The following is a 15,951-nucleotide window of genomic DNA, read 5'->3' as shown; positions in this document are numbered from 1 at the left end:
GCCAGAAATGATTAGGTAAGGTGAGGAAGCAGATGCTGCCTTCCTTTCAGGTAAGCATCAGTGGATAAATACAGAAGAGGATATGTACCCAGTCCTCAGGACACATCCCCGTCCCCGTCCCCCATCCCCGTCCCCCGTTCTCCCTCCCACCTCCACCCCGTGCTTTTTGACAGACACAATAAGGGGCAGGTAGGAAAGGATATGCCAAGCTGGTAATCAGACCCTTGTGAAGGTTGGTTACCTTTGGTCAGTTACTTCAAGATGAGTTTGGTAAAGCCAGAAAAAATAAAAGGCAATTAAGATTCTATCCCATGGCAGAAAGGTTGAACTTTATAAATATACCAGAGTCAGAGACTCTCCTGATGAAAAAATGGTCCCCATTTTCCCAAACCATCAATTCCTTCCCCTGTATGAAATGCTAGCTTGAGATATTATGAAACTGTATGTTAGTAACAACCTACACAAATGTTTCTCTACAACAGGCTGTGGACAAATCACCCCAAACTAGAAAGCACTACTACTCATGTCTGTCCTGTTCCATCATGTCACACACAAGCTCCTGGAGGAGCCAGCAGGACTAAACTAAAGCTTTCCATGACACCTAGCTCTGCCTTTAGAGCCTGACCATCTACCATCCATGCTTAAGGTACTGCCAACAGCTTGCTACCTCTTTAGTACGTGGTGACTTGAGGCATGCATATCCTTCAGCATGTAAACACAAAGTTCTACAAGGGTTACGGGAAGAGTATGGAGAGGGATGGACGTGGTGGATGAGGTGAGATGAGGTCATAGGCATGCATGGGTGGCAGTGACACAGGGATGACACGCACACAAACCCACCCCCTGCACTTACTGGACTAGGAATGGCATCAGGGTCTATTCTGTGCCTGGTTTTCTGCTGAGGAGGCAGCTCATTGAGTTGCTTTTAGTGTTTTAATAATAAAGGCAGCAGGGAAACACAGGGAGGGAGACAAAAGAACAAGAGGCAGATGTTACTTCTCTCAACCCTGACTGAGTTAGACAAGAGCTAGAGCCCAGCTCAGACAGCTGGAAACAGGCCCTCTCTAGATTGGAAATTCCAAGTCCTAGGGGAGAGAGCCTTGCAGTGGCTGAGATTATGATGGAGCAAGACCAGAAAAAGAAGCAATCAGGAGGCAAGCAGGGACTCCCCAGGGACTGGTTGAATGGTAGAAACCTTAGGGAAGAAGAGGAATGTTCCCTCTGAAAAGCCAAACCTCCCATCCAAGGAATCATCTGGTGTTCATGGTAGCTCCCTTGCATCCAATTAGACTCTCCTTTCCACAGGGGAGGAGAGAAGAGGAGGGGCTGCTCAATCCTACTGGGTACCCCTTAGTCTTTTTCACCATGGTGGATCCCAAAGGAAGAGGGAAAAGAACAGAATGGAATATGACAATGGCTAAGCATGGTGAGGTAACTGACAGCAATGTCACAGACAGGAGATAATGTGGCCTCTACTTAGTAGTCCTCTATTCCAAGTTGGATAAGGAAGGCCTGAGGATTATAATGACTCCAAGAGTGAAAATCACCCTCTTCTTGGGAGAAGCAGCTCTCTTGGGGGGACTTCATATACACACATCTCATACACTGTAGATTGCTCTTCCCAACCACAGTGCAGGGACCTACCAAATAAAATACTGGGGGCTTTCTCCTTCAACACTGCCCAACAAGGATCAGAGAAGAACCAGTGAAGCTATCTGGCTCTAAACACCTAACACCAGAGAATTCCCCACACCTGCTCTACTTAATAGGAAGAATGTTGTCCTATGAGCTCTAAGGGAACAAGATGCAGCCTCTATTCCACAGAAGGGCAAAAGTAACCATACCACATATATCCAATAATGAGAGCACACAGCCCTCAACTCAGAGCTCTTACTGATACTAAAGACCATTCTTAGCTTCCCTTCCTTCCCTGGGCAACTCTGGAGTCAAACTGCCTCTAAAAGACTTCTGGAACTTCAGGTTCTAGGTCCAAGAGTCAAAAATTATACACAGTTTCTGGGATAATAAGATTAAAAAGGGAGAGGGGAGGATTATCAGGAAATGGTAGATAAACATCTCACCTAGATCAACCTGCTTATCTGCAAGACACAATACCTTTCTCTTAGACCATAAGCATCTACTTACAGGACTAGGGATAGCATCAGGGTCCAGGCGCTTAGGAGGCAGTGGCTGAGGAGGCCCAGGCTGGCTGCCAAACGTGGGTGTTCCAGGGTAGGGGCTTCCATAATTGGCCTGAGGGTTCCGGGCTGGTCCAAAAGAACCTGAGAAACAAGAGCACAAAGTTGATCATCTCAAAATTCTCTTCCTGTCTCTTCTCTCTTTTTCTTGGCCAGTCCTTGGGCTTGAATTCAGTGTAAGCACTGTCCTTGAGCTTTCTTAGGGCTAGCACTCTACCCTGAGCCACAGTACCACTTCCAGCTTTTTCTGTGCATCTGGTACCAAGGAATTAAACCCAGGGCTTCATGCATGCTAGGCAAGCACTCTACCACTAGGCCATGCTCCTAGCCTCCTGTCTCTTCTTAAGGACTCACGAAAATAGCTAGAGTGCTATGAATATAGAGTTATGAGATATACCAATGCCTAGTGAAGCCATTTAAAGGGAGGATATATTATTTGAACTGAGAAAAAAGAATGACATATAAACCACCTCAAGTCTCCATCTAATTCATCACTTAGCAAGCAATACCAAAACCAAACAAAAACAAAAACCACTTTACTAATTAGCTAAAGCCTTTAGTAATAGTCAGACTTCAAGGAAGAAACAACTTACCATTTTGCTGCAGCTGATAGCCTGGCTGCTGTGGGGAGTGCATAGGTGGTAGTGGTCCTGGGGGCCCAGTAATCTGGGTACCTGGGGTCAGAGCTTGAGAAGGAGTTGAGGACACATGGTTAGGTTGGCTCATTGGTGGACCTCCAAAACCCTGCCCAGGCAGGAGAGGATTAGTCACTGAAGGCATCCGAGGACCCCCTGAAGCTGGGGAGGTGAAGTTGGAAGCCAGTGGTGGGGCAGATCGCTGGGGAGGCAGAACTCCAGGATGTCCTTGGGCCTGGCTAAGGGGAAGAGCCTGGCCCTGAGGATAAGAGCCATATGGACCAGAGTTAGGGAAACTTCCTGAGGCTGAGGCCAGCGATGTTGGTAGGCCTGAAAGAGAAAAAGTCAAGTCAGCAGTCCAGTCAATTCTGCCTCCTTGTTCAGTAAATCATTTCACTTCTCACAAGATGGTTAGTTATAACTGTCCTAGGACCTAGGTTCCAAAAGGCATAGGAAAAATAAAAGGAAATAGAAGGGATTTTGGCATATTCACAAGACGAATGCTTCTGAAAAGGAGGAGATAGTAATGTTCCTGTGATCCCTCGTTACTTACCATAGCCCAGCCCTGAAGGGGGAGGGGCTGGGGCCACAGCACCACTGATCTGCATTCCAGCCAGCTGGGCAGTCACCTGCGCACTTGTTGGGGGAGGGCCAAAAGGCTGAAGCAGGGCTGGTTGGCTGACCGCAGGGGCCAATGGCGACCCATATGGTTGAGAGCTAGGGAGCCTGTAAAGAGAAGTAAATAGAGGTAACACTGAGCTGGAATATTCTTTGAAGCTGGCAAGAGATACACATCATAGAGGAAGTGGGATATTTGTAAGTAAATTACATTCCTGAGTCTCTACAAAGATATGACTTATGGAAAATCTTAGGTCCATTCCATAGATATATGCCAAGCACTCTAGTTAAATACTGCTTACTCTGATAGGCAAATTATTGCCACTTCTCCCTCAACCCTGTGTTGACAAAAGGCCTAAATTTTGTCATCTGAACTTTGAAGTTAAATAGGAGACACATGCACATAAAAAGTACGTAAAGAAGTTGCTAGGAGGGGCCGGGAGTTTGGCTTAGTGGTAGAGTGCTTGCCTAGCATGCACGAAGACCCGGGTTCGATTCCTTGGTACCACATACTTAGAAAAAGCCAGAAATGGTGCTGAGGCTCAAGTGGTAGAGTTCTAGCCTTGAGAAAAATCCAAGGACAGTGCTCAGGCCCTGAGCTTAAACCCAGGACTGGCAAAAAAAAAAAAAAAAAAAGTTGCTGGGAGTGGTCATGCCTGAGTGTAATCCCAGTCCTTGGGAGGTGTGGCAAGAGGATATGGAGTTAGAGGCCAGCCTGGGCTACACAATGAGATCTTACTTAAAAGTAAAAAATAAGCCAGATGTGGTAGCTCACACCTATAATCCTAGCTACTCAGGAGGCTGAGATCTGAGGATCAAGATTCAAAGCCAGCTGGGGCACTAAACAACCAGAGACTCTTACCTCCAATTAACCTCTAGAAAATGGGAAGTGAGGCTTGGCTCAAGAGTAGGGTGTTAAGGGGAGAGAGAGGGAGAGGGAGAGAGAGAGAGAGAGAGAGAGAGAGAGAGAGAGAGAGGGAGGGAGGGAGAGAGAGAGAGGGAGAGAGAGAGAGAGAGAGAGAGAGAGAGAGAGAGAGAGAGAGAGAGAGAGAGAGTAGGGTGTAGCCTTGAGCTGAAGAGCACTGGGACAGTGCCCAGGCCAACTTCAAGCCCCACGACCTACAAATAAATAAATAAAAGTAAAAAATAAATACAGTAAGAGCAAACAGATGCAACTTGATTGTTGTTCAACTTATAAAGCAAAGTATTTATTACTTTCTCCTGAGGCAGATGTTAGAAGAATTTATAAGATAGAGAAACAAATCAGCTGAATCTGGCCTTCTGAACTAATTGGAAGATGCTCACTCTCAGTAAAGGCCTAGAGAAATGACAAACCAGTTAGATGTGGGTCTGTCAAGCAACAAGTCGTTACTTGGATAACCATGTTGCGTAATTAAATATAAATACAAAAAAAGTAATTCCAATAACACTGAACAAAGTCCAAACAAAGGCACTAGTGTTTTACATTGATATTACTGCAGATATCGAAAACATAGGACATTATACATGAAGGCTCCTTCCCCTAGGGACTTCAGGAATGAATCAAATTCATCAAAACGGTAGTGTCTTAACATTGAAATTCTTCCAGCCATATTTAATCTCTACTAAACAAACTAGTACTTTACATTCTGTTGGCTCTCATTTGTCCTTAACACTAATTCAGTCAATCATACATTCATTCAACTAGTTTTTACTTTTTTTTTTTCCCTCTGATGATATTAGGGAAACGCTAGGGATCAAATTCAGGGTCTTGAGTGTACCAGGCCAGTACTGCCACTGAACTATAGCTCTATCAGTACACAAAAATATAACCATCCAAAATAAACAAATAAATAAATAACCAACTATACTGGAACTGCAGCTCAGACCTAGAGCACTTGAAAGGCATCCATAAGACTAGGTTTGATGCCCAGCACTATGAAAACAAAACCAAAACCAACTTTGATGTCCACCAATGAAAGACAGGATAAATAAAATACTATATATCCATATAATGAATTATTGCCTAACCATAAAAAGGAATGAAGTACTGATATATGCTACAATATACAGAATAAGCCAGTTACAAATATCACATAGTATATAATTTGATTCTTATTTAAGGTCCCAATAGGAATTCTATAAAGACAGAAAGTACAACAGTAATTGCTTAGAGTTGAACCATGAGGAAATGGAGGAAAATACATAAACAGGATAGCTATTTTAGCTAAAAGAGAAGGTCATGAAAATGTCCTAAAACCATTGCACACCCTTGTAATACCAAAACTCAGGAGGCAGTGAAAGGAGTGAAAAAAGCAAAAAGAAGTTGGGCACAGGGACCGGGAGTTTGGCCTAGTGGTTAAAGTGCTTGCCTAGCATGCATGAAGACCCGGGTTCGATTCCTCGGTACCACATACATAGAAAAAAGCCGGAAGTGGTGCTGAGGCTCAAGTGGTAGAGCTCTAGCCTTGAGAAAGTCCAAGGACAGTGCTCAGGCCCTGAGCTCAAGCCCAGGACTGGCAAAAAAAAAAAAAAAGAAGTTGGGCACAATAGCACATGCCTGTAATCCCATTATAAAGGAAGATATGGCAGGAAGACTGAGAGTACCAGGTTAGCCTGAACTACATACAGAATGTGTTTAAGGCTACCTTGGGCTATATAAGGCCTGACATGGTAATACATGCCTGAAATCCAAGCTACATGGGAAGTAAAGAGAGAATTGAGAGTTCAAAACCTGCCAAAGCAAAGTTAGCAAAACTGTATCAAATACTAATGAAACAGCTTCAAGTGTTAGAACACTTGCCTAGTATATGGAAAATATTGTGCTCAATCCTCAGTATGGAAAGAAAGGGGAAAAGGAACGTTGCAATTACTTTGATAATAATTAGCTGCATGTGTCTGTGATATACTGTTATTTTGTTTTCATTATCTTAAAGTGCTGAGAGTTGAACTCAAGGTCTTGGACATCCTAGGCAAGATCTCTCTACCACTGGGGCTGGAAGTTTGGCCTAGTAGTAGAGTGATTGCCTAGCATGCACAAAGACGCAGGTTCAATTCCTCAGTACCACATACATAGAAAAAGCTGGAAGTGATGCTGTGACTCATGTGGTAAGAGCACTATCCTTGAGAAGGCCCAAGGACAGTGTTCAGGCTCCAAGCTCAAGCCCCAGTACTGACACCCCACACACACACACAAAAAAAAATCTCTAAGCTACAGGCTTAGCTCTTGAACTGTACATTTAAATAGGTATATTTAAACAGATAAATGGTATATGAAATATATCTCAATAAAATTACCTAAAATCCAACTAAATAACTTCAATTCTCCTTAAAGTTCTGCTTTCCTTTCAGCAAAATATTACAAAAGAATTGGACCTACAATCTATTTTCTACTTCTTTAATTTCTCTCTCTTCTCTTTAAAAGATCTTTTTTTTTTTTTTTCCTGGGCTCAGTTCTCTTTTCATTCCATAGTTGTTTTTCAACCATGTCAGTCTGCACGTGGTCATTTCTCAATCTGAATGTCTTTATTTGCCCTTTCTCTTGACAAAGTACATGATTCTAACTTGACAACTATTTTCCCGCTATGATTTCAAAGTGTTCTACTAGCTACTGTCCTTTAATAGTCTCTACTGACTCTAATCAACTATTTTTCTCTTCTGGGAAGTTGAAACTGGGTTGAGAGTAGTTGTTTTGCATCTGCTTTTGGAAGGTTCGCCAAGCATCAACCCAAGTTTAAATTCTGAAAAACAAAATCCAGTGGGCAGGAGTTTGGCATAGTGGTAGAGTGCTTGCCTAGCATGCACAAAGACCTGGGTTCGATTTCTCGGTACCACATACAGAGAAAAAGCCAGATGTGGTATTGTCGCTCAAGTGGTAGGGCTGAGAAAGCCCAAGGACAGTGCTTAGACCCTGAGTTCAAGCCCCAGGACTAGGGGGGAAAAAAGTCTCACAGACTTTGGAGATAAGAGTTTCACATTCTTGGGGCCAGAAGTTTGGCCTAGTGGTAGAGTACTTGCCTAGCATGCACGCAGACCCGGTTCGATTCCAGGCTTACAGTCAATCTTAAAAATGTATACAATGTCAGCGGTAACTCTGCCATTATCAAATCTGCTACTCAAAGTTCTGTTCTGTGCGCATGAGGTCACACACACATGTACCAATACTGAGGCTTGAACTCAGGCCTCCCTTGTTTGTTTTTTTTTCTCATAGCTAGCATTCCCCCACTTGAGCCACACCTCAAGTTCTTGTGTATTTGTTGTTTAACTGGAGATAAAGTGTGTCTTATAGCTGGGTACCAGTAGCTCATACCTATAATCTTAGCTACTCAGAAGGCTGAGTTCTGAGGATAATTGTTCAAAGCCAGCTCAGGCAGGAAAATCTATGAAACTCTTTTCTCCAGTTAATCACAGAAAAAGCCAGAAGTGGAGCTGTAACTCAAGTGATAGAGCACTAACCTTGAGAAAAAACAAAAACAAAAAACAAAAAAACCTCAAGAGATACAGCATTCAGGCCCTGACTTCAAGCCTCAGGGCCAGTGCGCACACACACACACACACACACATACACAAAGCCTCTTGGATTTGTCTGCCCCACCCTCCAATCCACAGATCTCAGATTACGGGTATGAACCACTAGTGCCTGGCATCACAGTTCTACTTTTTAAATTATTTACCAAAACCCAAGATACAGATGACTTCCCTGCTTTAATGTACTCTTATGCAAAGTCGGCTTTATCAAGTCTCTGAAGGTTTCATCATTTATGTGCTTCTTATTTGAGTATTTATTGCTTGACTGACCAAGTACAAACTTAATCTTATTAAGTGCCTAATCTGAAAGGGAGAAGTTAGAAATAAATATACCTGAGATCCCTCTTTCCATTTCTCACTTAGGTTAATAGCAATGTATCCATTACTGAAGATGTGTCTAATAAAGAAAAACTGCAGGTTCACATAAGGAGAAGAGAGCCCAACGCCAATGGCTCATGCCTGCAATCCTAGCTATTCAGGAGACTCAGATCTAAGGACCACAGCTCAAAGCTAGCTTGAGAAGACAAATTTCAGAGACTCATCTCTACTGAACTGCCAAAAAGCTGAAAGTGGAAGCTCAACTGATAGAGCACTAATCTTGAGTGGAAAAACCTAAGCAAGACAGTAAGGCCCTAAGGTCAAGTTCCAGTACTGGTACATGTGTTTATGCCCATGCACATGTCTGTGTATACACACACATGCATATACATCTCAAAGAAAAGAATATGAAAAAGAACTCAAGTACTAAGAGCAATGGGTTTTTTTTGTTTGTTTTTTAGGGTTTTTTTTTGTTTTTACCAGTCATGGGCTTGAGCTCAGGGCCTGAGCATTGTCCTGGACTTTCTCAAGACTAAAGTTCTACCACTTAAGTCTCAGTACCACTTCTGGCTTTTTTCTATGTATGTGGTATCGAGGAATTGAACTTGGGTCTTCGTGCATGCTACGCAAATATTTTACCACTAGGCCAAACTCCCGGCCTCTGTTTTGTTTTGTTTTGTTTAAAAAAAGGATAAAGACCTTTATACAGGACCAGGGACATAGCTTACTAGTAGAGTCCTTGCCTAGCATGCATGAAGCCCTGAGTTCCATTCCATTCCTTGGTACCACAGGAAAAAATGAAAGTAGCCCTGTGACTCAAGTGGCAGAGCACTAGCCTTGAGCAAAAAGTGTCCAAGGACAGTGCCCAGGCCCTGAGTTCAAGCCCCGAGACTGGCAAAAAAAAAAAAGATCCTGATACATTTTAACCTTTTCTTCTTCCATTAGACAAATTTTACGTTAACTAGGTGAATTCAAGTACATACCTTTGCAAATGAGCAGTAGAGCTTGGCCCATTCTGTACATCACCTTGGCTAAATTGACCATATGCAGCCTGGCCACACGGGGCCTGTGCTGTAGAGGCTGGAGGTGCCCCTGAGGAAGGTGGGGCTCTTGACATACCTGAGGGTAAAGGACAGAAACTAAATCATTGTGAAATCACTTTCTACACCCTGAGCCAGAAATACACAGCAATACATGAGTAAATTTGGACTCTCACTGACTCAATACCAACAACATGCAACTATAGTTACAACAGTATCTAAACATGGATGTTCAACAGAGAACCTTAACTCAGACACAGGTACACTTGGATAAAGCAACAGTCAGGGACATAACAATACAGAGTATTGCTACAATTTCTCTCACTCAACCCAGTACAATCTAGTGTTCTTACCCTAGAGAAAAAGTCAAAACTTTTTCCACAATTCAGAAATTAGGAGCATATGTAGAAAAGGTGGTATAGAACTTTTTTTTTTTTTTTGCCAGTCCTTCTGCCACTCTCTTCTTCATACATTTTATATATCCCAACCATATCTTAGTCATCCACTCCTAAGGATGGAAACTTCCAACATCATATAGTTCAGGAGGATTCTCATAGGTCAGACTTTGTTCTCCATAAGGGTTCAGTCAGGACAGTTCATTGATGCTGCCACCTACATTCTCATAAAAGCTCCATTCACTCAATCCATGAGAGCTGTCACTGAAACTACTTCTACTACCCTTAGCCATCCTTTCCACAAGAAACCAGGAAGAAAGTGATTAGCTCCTTGACAAATCATTTTAGAATGTTGCTAACCTTGGTTCAAATGATTTTTTTTTTCTTTTGCTCGGCCCTCAGTAGAGATCACATACAGAATCTGCCTTAATGGAACTTAATTGAACTTGCTCACTAAGCAGGATAGAACTAGATAACCTTTCTCTCAGTAGCAAAGCTTTCTCTTCAGGGAATGTCAAACTCCATTTTGATAAGTCAGAACTTAACAGAGCAGAGGTGGACTCTGTCCAGCCAAAGTCCCAACCCAGACTTAGGCTCTTCTAAAGAACTGAAACCTAATTTTACTACATCACAGATTTTATTCTTCATAGTAGCAATTAAAATGGCAATCATTCATTTTCCATTCATATCTATGATTCGTTGGTGTTTCCTTTTTCTTAGAACCCTTTATGGAATCTACTCTCTTGAACAACTTAAAAGTTTAGCCACACCTGAAGGTGTGGCTCAAGTGGTACAGCACCAGTTGAGCAAGCTAGTCAAGCAGTCTCCATGACCTGAGCTCAAACCCCAGTAATGACCAAAGTAATTTCCAAAAATGTCCTCTGGGCAATCTATAGAGTACATAGCTGTTCTTCTTGAAAAATTTACATAGAAGTCAAACATTTGGGGGCACCACATATAGTGGTATAGTGTACTTAGGCTACACAAGAACCTGGGTGCCTAGGGCACACATACACACATGCACAAACACACACACACAAATAGTAAAAACCTAATGAAACACCAAGCTAATGTAACACTGATCTAATGTAGCACATAAGAAAAGGAGGAAAGGGGCCGGGAGTTTGGCCTAGTGGTTAAAGTGCTTGCCTAGCATGCACAAAGACCTGGATTCGATTCCTTGGTACCACATACATAGAAAAAAGCCAGAAATGGTGCTGGGGCTCAAGTGGTAGAGCTCTAGCCTTGAGAAAGTCCAAGGACAGTGCTCAAGCTCTGAGCTCAAGCCCAGGACTGGCAAAAAAAAAAAAAGAAAAGGAGGAAATTCAGTCAAAGGAAAAGAAGTGACATAAGAAAAATATGAGACTCTGCCGGGCGCAATGGCTCACACCTGTAATCCTTGCTACTCAGGAGGCTGAGATCTGAGAATCAAGGTTCAAAGCCAGCCTGGGCACTAAGGACCATGAGACTCTTAACTCCAATTAACCTCTAGAAAACTGGAAATTGCTCTGTGGCTCAAGGGGTAGGGTGGTAGTCTTGGGCTGAAGAGCTCAAGGACAGCACCTAGGCCCAGATCTAAGTCCTATGACTAGGAAAAAAAAAAAAGAAAGAAAGAAAGAAAGGAAAGAAAAGTATGAGAAGCACCAAAAATGAGGCACACAAATACACTTCATCCCAAGCTGGGAATGGTGGCTCACACCTGTAATCCTAGCTACTCAGGAGGCTGAGATCTGAGGATGGTGGTTTAATGTCAGTTAGGGACTAAAGACCATGAGACTCATCTCTAATTAACCAACAGGAAACTGGAAGTGGTGCCATGGCTCAAGGGGTAGGGTAGTAGCTTTGAGCTGAAGAGCTCAGGAACAACACCCAGCCCCAGAGTTCAAGCCCCACGACTGACAACAACAACAACAACAACAACAACAAAAAATATATATATATATATATCCCAGAATTATTATTTATAGGCAGATTATCCCAGAATCATTAATAGATGGAACCATCTGTCCAGTATAAGGCATTCTCAATATATATGTGATATATAGATATAGATATATATATATGTGTGTGTGTGTGTGTACATATATATATATATATATATATATATATATATATATGAACTAGAGGTGTGCCCATAACCCTTCTATTTGGCTCTTAACAATGCAGCCAGGTGAGGTTATCTAGGGTGACACCCTCAGGAAATGAGCTGCCAGTCAACCAAGATATGCTACCATTAAATGTCTTAAGGTAGAAACAGTCACCCAAATTAAAATGTGGACAGACTGCTCACACAATTCTCAGATTCAGAGAATCAGATTAATGCTCCTAAGTCCAGTCCCTAAATACCTTTACTACAGTGATACAAACCGATTTCTTTTTTAGCCCAAAAGAAAGTTGGAAACACACCTTGAGGAGGTGTCTGCTGGTAGCCTGGCACTGGGCCATTGTAGGGTCCATAGTGAGTAGGAAGGGCTGTGGATCCAGGCTGTCCACCATAACTGGATTGATGATATCCTGCGTAGATGGGCTGGGGCTGCTCAAATGGCGGCACAGGTGGAGCTGACTGGTTGACACTCATTATGAGAGCATCCCCAACTTGCTCTCACCTATTAGATGAAAGAGAAAAAGAAAAATTAGTCAAAACAAGCTTTGTAAAAGAGAAAGCACCCATTTGGGATAGGCAGTAGAGATCAAAAGTGATTGACCTTATCAGGCAGTGATCAGCTTAATCATTGCCACACCAGAGGAGCTCAGTAATTTTCTTCTCTGCCAGTACCTAGATACTTTCCTCAAAGCAAGGATTTTGTTGCTGTGAACCTCATGCTGTATCAATGCCAAGAAAGTATAAATTTCAACTTCAAAAAGACCCACTGGTAATTAGAGATTCCCTCCTTGAACATTTGTTTGTTAAACTTGTCATTTAAAATATGATGTAAACATAAGCCAAAAAAAAAAAATGACCCACTGGACACTGGCTGTGGAGGGCAGCTGCTCCTGCTGCAGGGCTAAAGATCTCTGCGACCCTGTTCTCCCCACCCCACCCCCACCTCACCTGGCCCAGCACTCACTTCTGTCTGCCCTTCCCTGACTCCAGACCAGTCCTTTGCCTTGTTTACCGTCTTAAAATAAAAGTTGTCTGAAACCTAAAAAAAAAACAAAAAAGACCCACTGAAATGGAGCTATGGCCTTTATTCCCCATTGGTATGATTTCCAGTGTTTAGTCACAGAAGGAGTCCTATGGCTGACAAACTACCAGGAAGTTACAGGTAAGTAGAACATTATTCCTACTCTCTATTCTCTTTAGAATCACTCACCCATTAATTCAATAAACACTGAGTCCTCTACAGTACTAGTCATTTTAAATCATTCAAGTGAAATGTAAAAAACAACCAACTAAAATTCCTCCCTATCAAAAAACAAAGTTTGTTTTTGTGCCAGTACCATGGCATAAACTCAGAATTTTTCATTCACTTTTGGTGCTCTACCACTTGAGCTACACCTCCAGTTTGGCATTTTGCTGGTTCATTTGAGATGGAGTCTCAGACTTTTCTGCCCAAGTTGAATTCAAACTTTGATTCAGGTCTCAGCCTCCTGAGCAGCTAGATTACAGGCAAGAGCCTGTTTGTGGTCACACAAACTGTAGAGTAACTTATAAAAATGACATTCTAAACTATAATAATTCACATGCTGGGACTGGGAGTTTGGCCTAGTGGTAGAGTGCTTGCCTAGCACGCAAGAATACCTGGGTTCAATTCCTCGGTACCACATACATAAAAAAAAAAAGCCAGAAATGGTTCTGAGGCTCAAGTGGTAGAGTTCTAGCTTTGAGAAAGTCTCAGGACAGTGCTCAGGCCCTAAGTTCAAGCCCAGGACTGGCAAAATGAACAAACAAATAAATAATAATAATTCACATGCTATTACAACCCTAGTCTTCTCATTAAGAATGGACAGCTCATCAACACTGGTGGCTAATGCCTGTAATCCTAGCTACTCAGGAGGTAAAGATCTGAGGATCACAGTTCAAAGCTAGCCTTGGTGAGAAAGTTTATGAGATTCTGATCTACAAATAGCCACCAAAAAGCTAGTAATGGAAATGTGGCTCTAGTGTTAGTGCTAACCTTGAGCAGAAAAAAAGCTCAGGGACAGTGTCCAGGCCCTGAGTTCAAGCTCCAGGATAGGTAGGGGTGTGTGTGTGTGTGTGTATGTGTGTGTGTGTGTGTGTGTGTGTGTGTGTGTGTGTGTGCCCACGTGTTCAGGCACACATACACATAGAGTAGGCAGCTCTTAGAACCGAAGAATTATGATCATCAAATGTGAGGAATACCTGAAATCTCTAGCAAGGCAATGGATTAGAACTGAGTTCAGACAGATACAAAAACATCTTCACAAATTCAAGGATTTGTAACAAAGATTTAATGGAAAAGTTCATTGGTCCCATCCCTCAAGCAGGAGGGTTATGATTGGTCTAAATCCCAATGCACTTCTCCAACTCTCCTACTTTTGCTGTCCTTAAAGGCTTTTTTTATGATTGCACACTATTAAAATTACTACAACCTTACCCAACAACAGAAGGATGTGTTTTTGGACCTTTCAAAAGTCCTTCAAAGAAGAGGACTATCTAATCACATGCATTCTGGACAGGCCTGTCATTCTAATTATGCGATACACAGGAGGGGCCCAGGAGGTAGGAGACAGCTCAGGTGCTGCAGTGGAACAATGGGCCTCTCCCCGTTGCCAGGAAGGGCGATCTTGACTGGAGAAAAGCTGAGCTGCTCTTGTGGATCAGAACCCTTTACACTCAAAGCCACCTCAGGAGCTGCTCTTCCAAACCCTAACCCTTACACAGGTCACCGATATTAAGCTTGACAGATGTCACCTCCCTTTTATCTTTCAAGTCAGGAGGGAGAGGAAAGGATGTATTTCTCTTTAGAAAAGAATCCTGCTCTCTCTCACACACACAGAGACTCAAGAGCTTGGCGTGCAACTCCAGGCTGCACTCCACTCGGGGCGGACGAGTGGAGGGTGACAACCCTAGGAGGCGGGGCAAGCTATCTACAAGTCTGAAAGTGGCCGAGCCGGGGAATCGGGGAGCGCCATGGAACAAGACCGAGAAGCCCAGTCGGTTTCTCCGACCACGATGAGAGGCAGGGCCTTGCTCATCGGTGCATTAGAAACCGAGCGTCGGCCCCATTCCACAGGGAGGCGGGAGCCGGAACGTGGGCCCGGAGGTGAAGGGAGGGTGGGTCTAGGACTGATTCAGGATGCGTGAGACCAGGGTCTCTACACAAGCCCCGCCCAAAGAGTACTCCCTTCCTCCTAAAACCCGACCCCGATCTGGCAAGTAATATCCCGGCCTCGCCTCTGCATTCCGACCCACCTCCCAAGCTCCCGAATGCCACTCCTCACCCGGCTCCAGATCCAGGTTCGATTTCGTTCCTAACGTCAAGGTTCCCAGGCTCCACTTCCGGTTCCGAGAGGGACGTCGTATCCTCCCCCCGGAAGTCCCGCCCCCACGCTCCAGGGCCAGCCACACCTTCTGCCACGTCGGTATTAAGCATGCATTCGGAGAACCCGGATGCTGCGCATGCACCAATTTCCTCTCCTTTCGTGGAGTTCTCTGGGGAAGCTCTGCCGAGATTTGTGCTTCTTTTTGTTTTTGTCTCTTTCAGATGTCTTGGTCCCTTTATGGCCTCACCAAGTGAGGTGCAATTAAGAAGCCTGGACTGCCTTACTTATCTCTAGTAAGGTCCCTCCCTCGACCAGGTTATGACGTTCTAATGACCTCTGATCTGGGTCTTGTAACCACTTCCGGCTAGCCCTTGACCCCCATTGATTTCCGTAGGTTGATCTCACCCCTGACCTTTGCACAGTCTGGAGGTGGAAGGGACTGACTTTTGCTGTCCGTCTGTATGAAAGATGCCTTAGAGTTCTGGTTCTGCAGTTCACTGGCTTGAGCAACTTGTCTCTGTGCTTTCTTTCTTTTGTTTGCCCGTCCTGGAGCTGCAACTCTAGGCCGGGCCTGATGCGCTACTACTGGAGCCACAGCTGCCCTTCACGCTTTTGTTAGGTAATTGGAGTAAGTCTCACCTACTTTCCTGCCTGGGCTAGCTTGGAATCACAGCCCACGGATCTCTGCCTCCTGAATAATACAGGCATGAGCCGCTGATCCCCGGTGACCTCCCTTCCTTTTTTATTTCTGTAAATAGCAGCATCTTGGGATGATGAATTTAGGATTTTCATA

General features: G+C 43.6%; 1 protein-coding gene across 1 annotated transcript in view; it reads right to left on the bottom strand.

Moving 5' to 3' along the window:
- Positions 1-15,477, bottom strand: part of Sec24c (SEC24 homolog C, COPII component) — a 25,537-nt gene extending 10,060 nt beyond the window's left edge. Inside the window, exons 1-7 of the mRNA XM_090346569.1 lie at positions 15,117-15,477; positions 12,117-12,316; positions 9,259-9,394; positions 3,387-3,559; positions 2,792-3,163; positions 2,146-2,282; positions 854-922 (exon numbers count right to left, since the gene is read on the bottom strand). Of these exons, the coding sequence (XP_090202695.1) occupies positions 854-922; positions 2,146-2,282; positions 2,792-3,163; positions 3,387-3,559; positions 9,259-9,394; positions 12,117-12,288 (1,059 nt within the window). The 5' untranslated portion in view covers positions 12,289-12,316; positions 15,117-15,477. The remainder of the gene's footprint in view (positions 1-853; positions 923-2,145; positions 2,283-2,791; positions 3,164-3,386; positions 3,560-9,258; positions 9,395-12,116; positions 12,317-15,116) is intronic.
- Between the last annotated feature and the right edge of the window lie 474 nt (positions 15,478-15,951).

Source organism: Megascapheus bottae, chromosome 15 (genome assembly GCF_031878675.1).
Source record: "Megascapheus bottae isolate mThoBot1 chromosome 15, mThoBot2.hap1, whole genome shotgun sequence".
Lineage (NCBI taxonomy): Eukaryota > Metazoa > Chordata > Mammalia > Rodentia > Geomyidae > Megascapheus > Megascapheus bottae.
The sequence above is the reverse complement of the archived record's forward strand: the minus strand, read 5'-3'. Positions and strand labels throughout refer to the sequence as shown.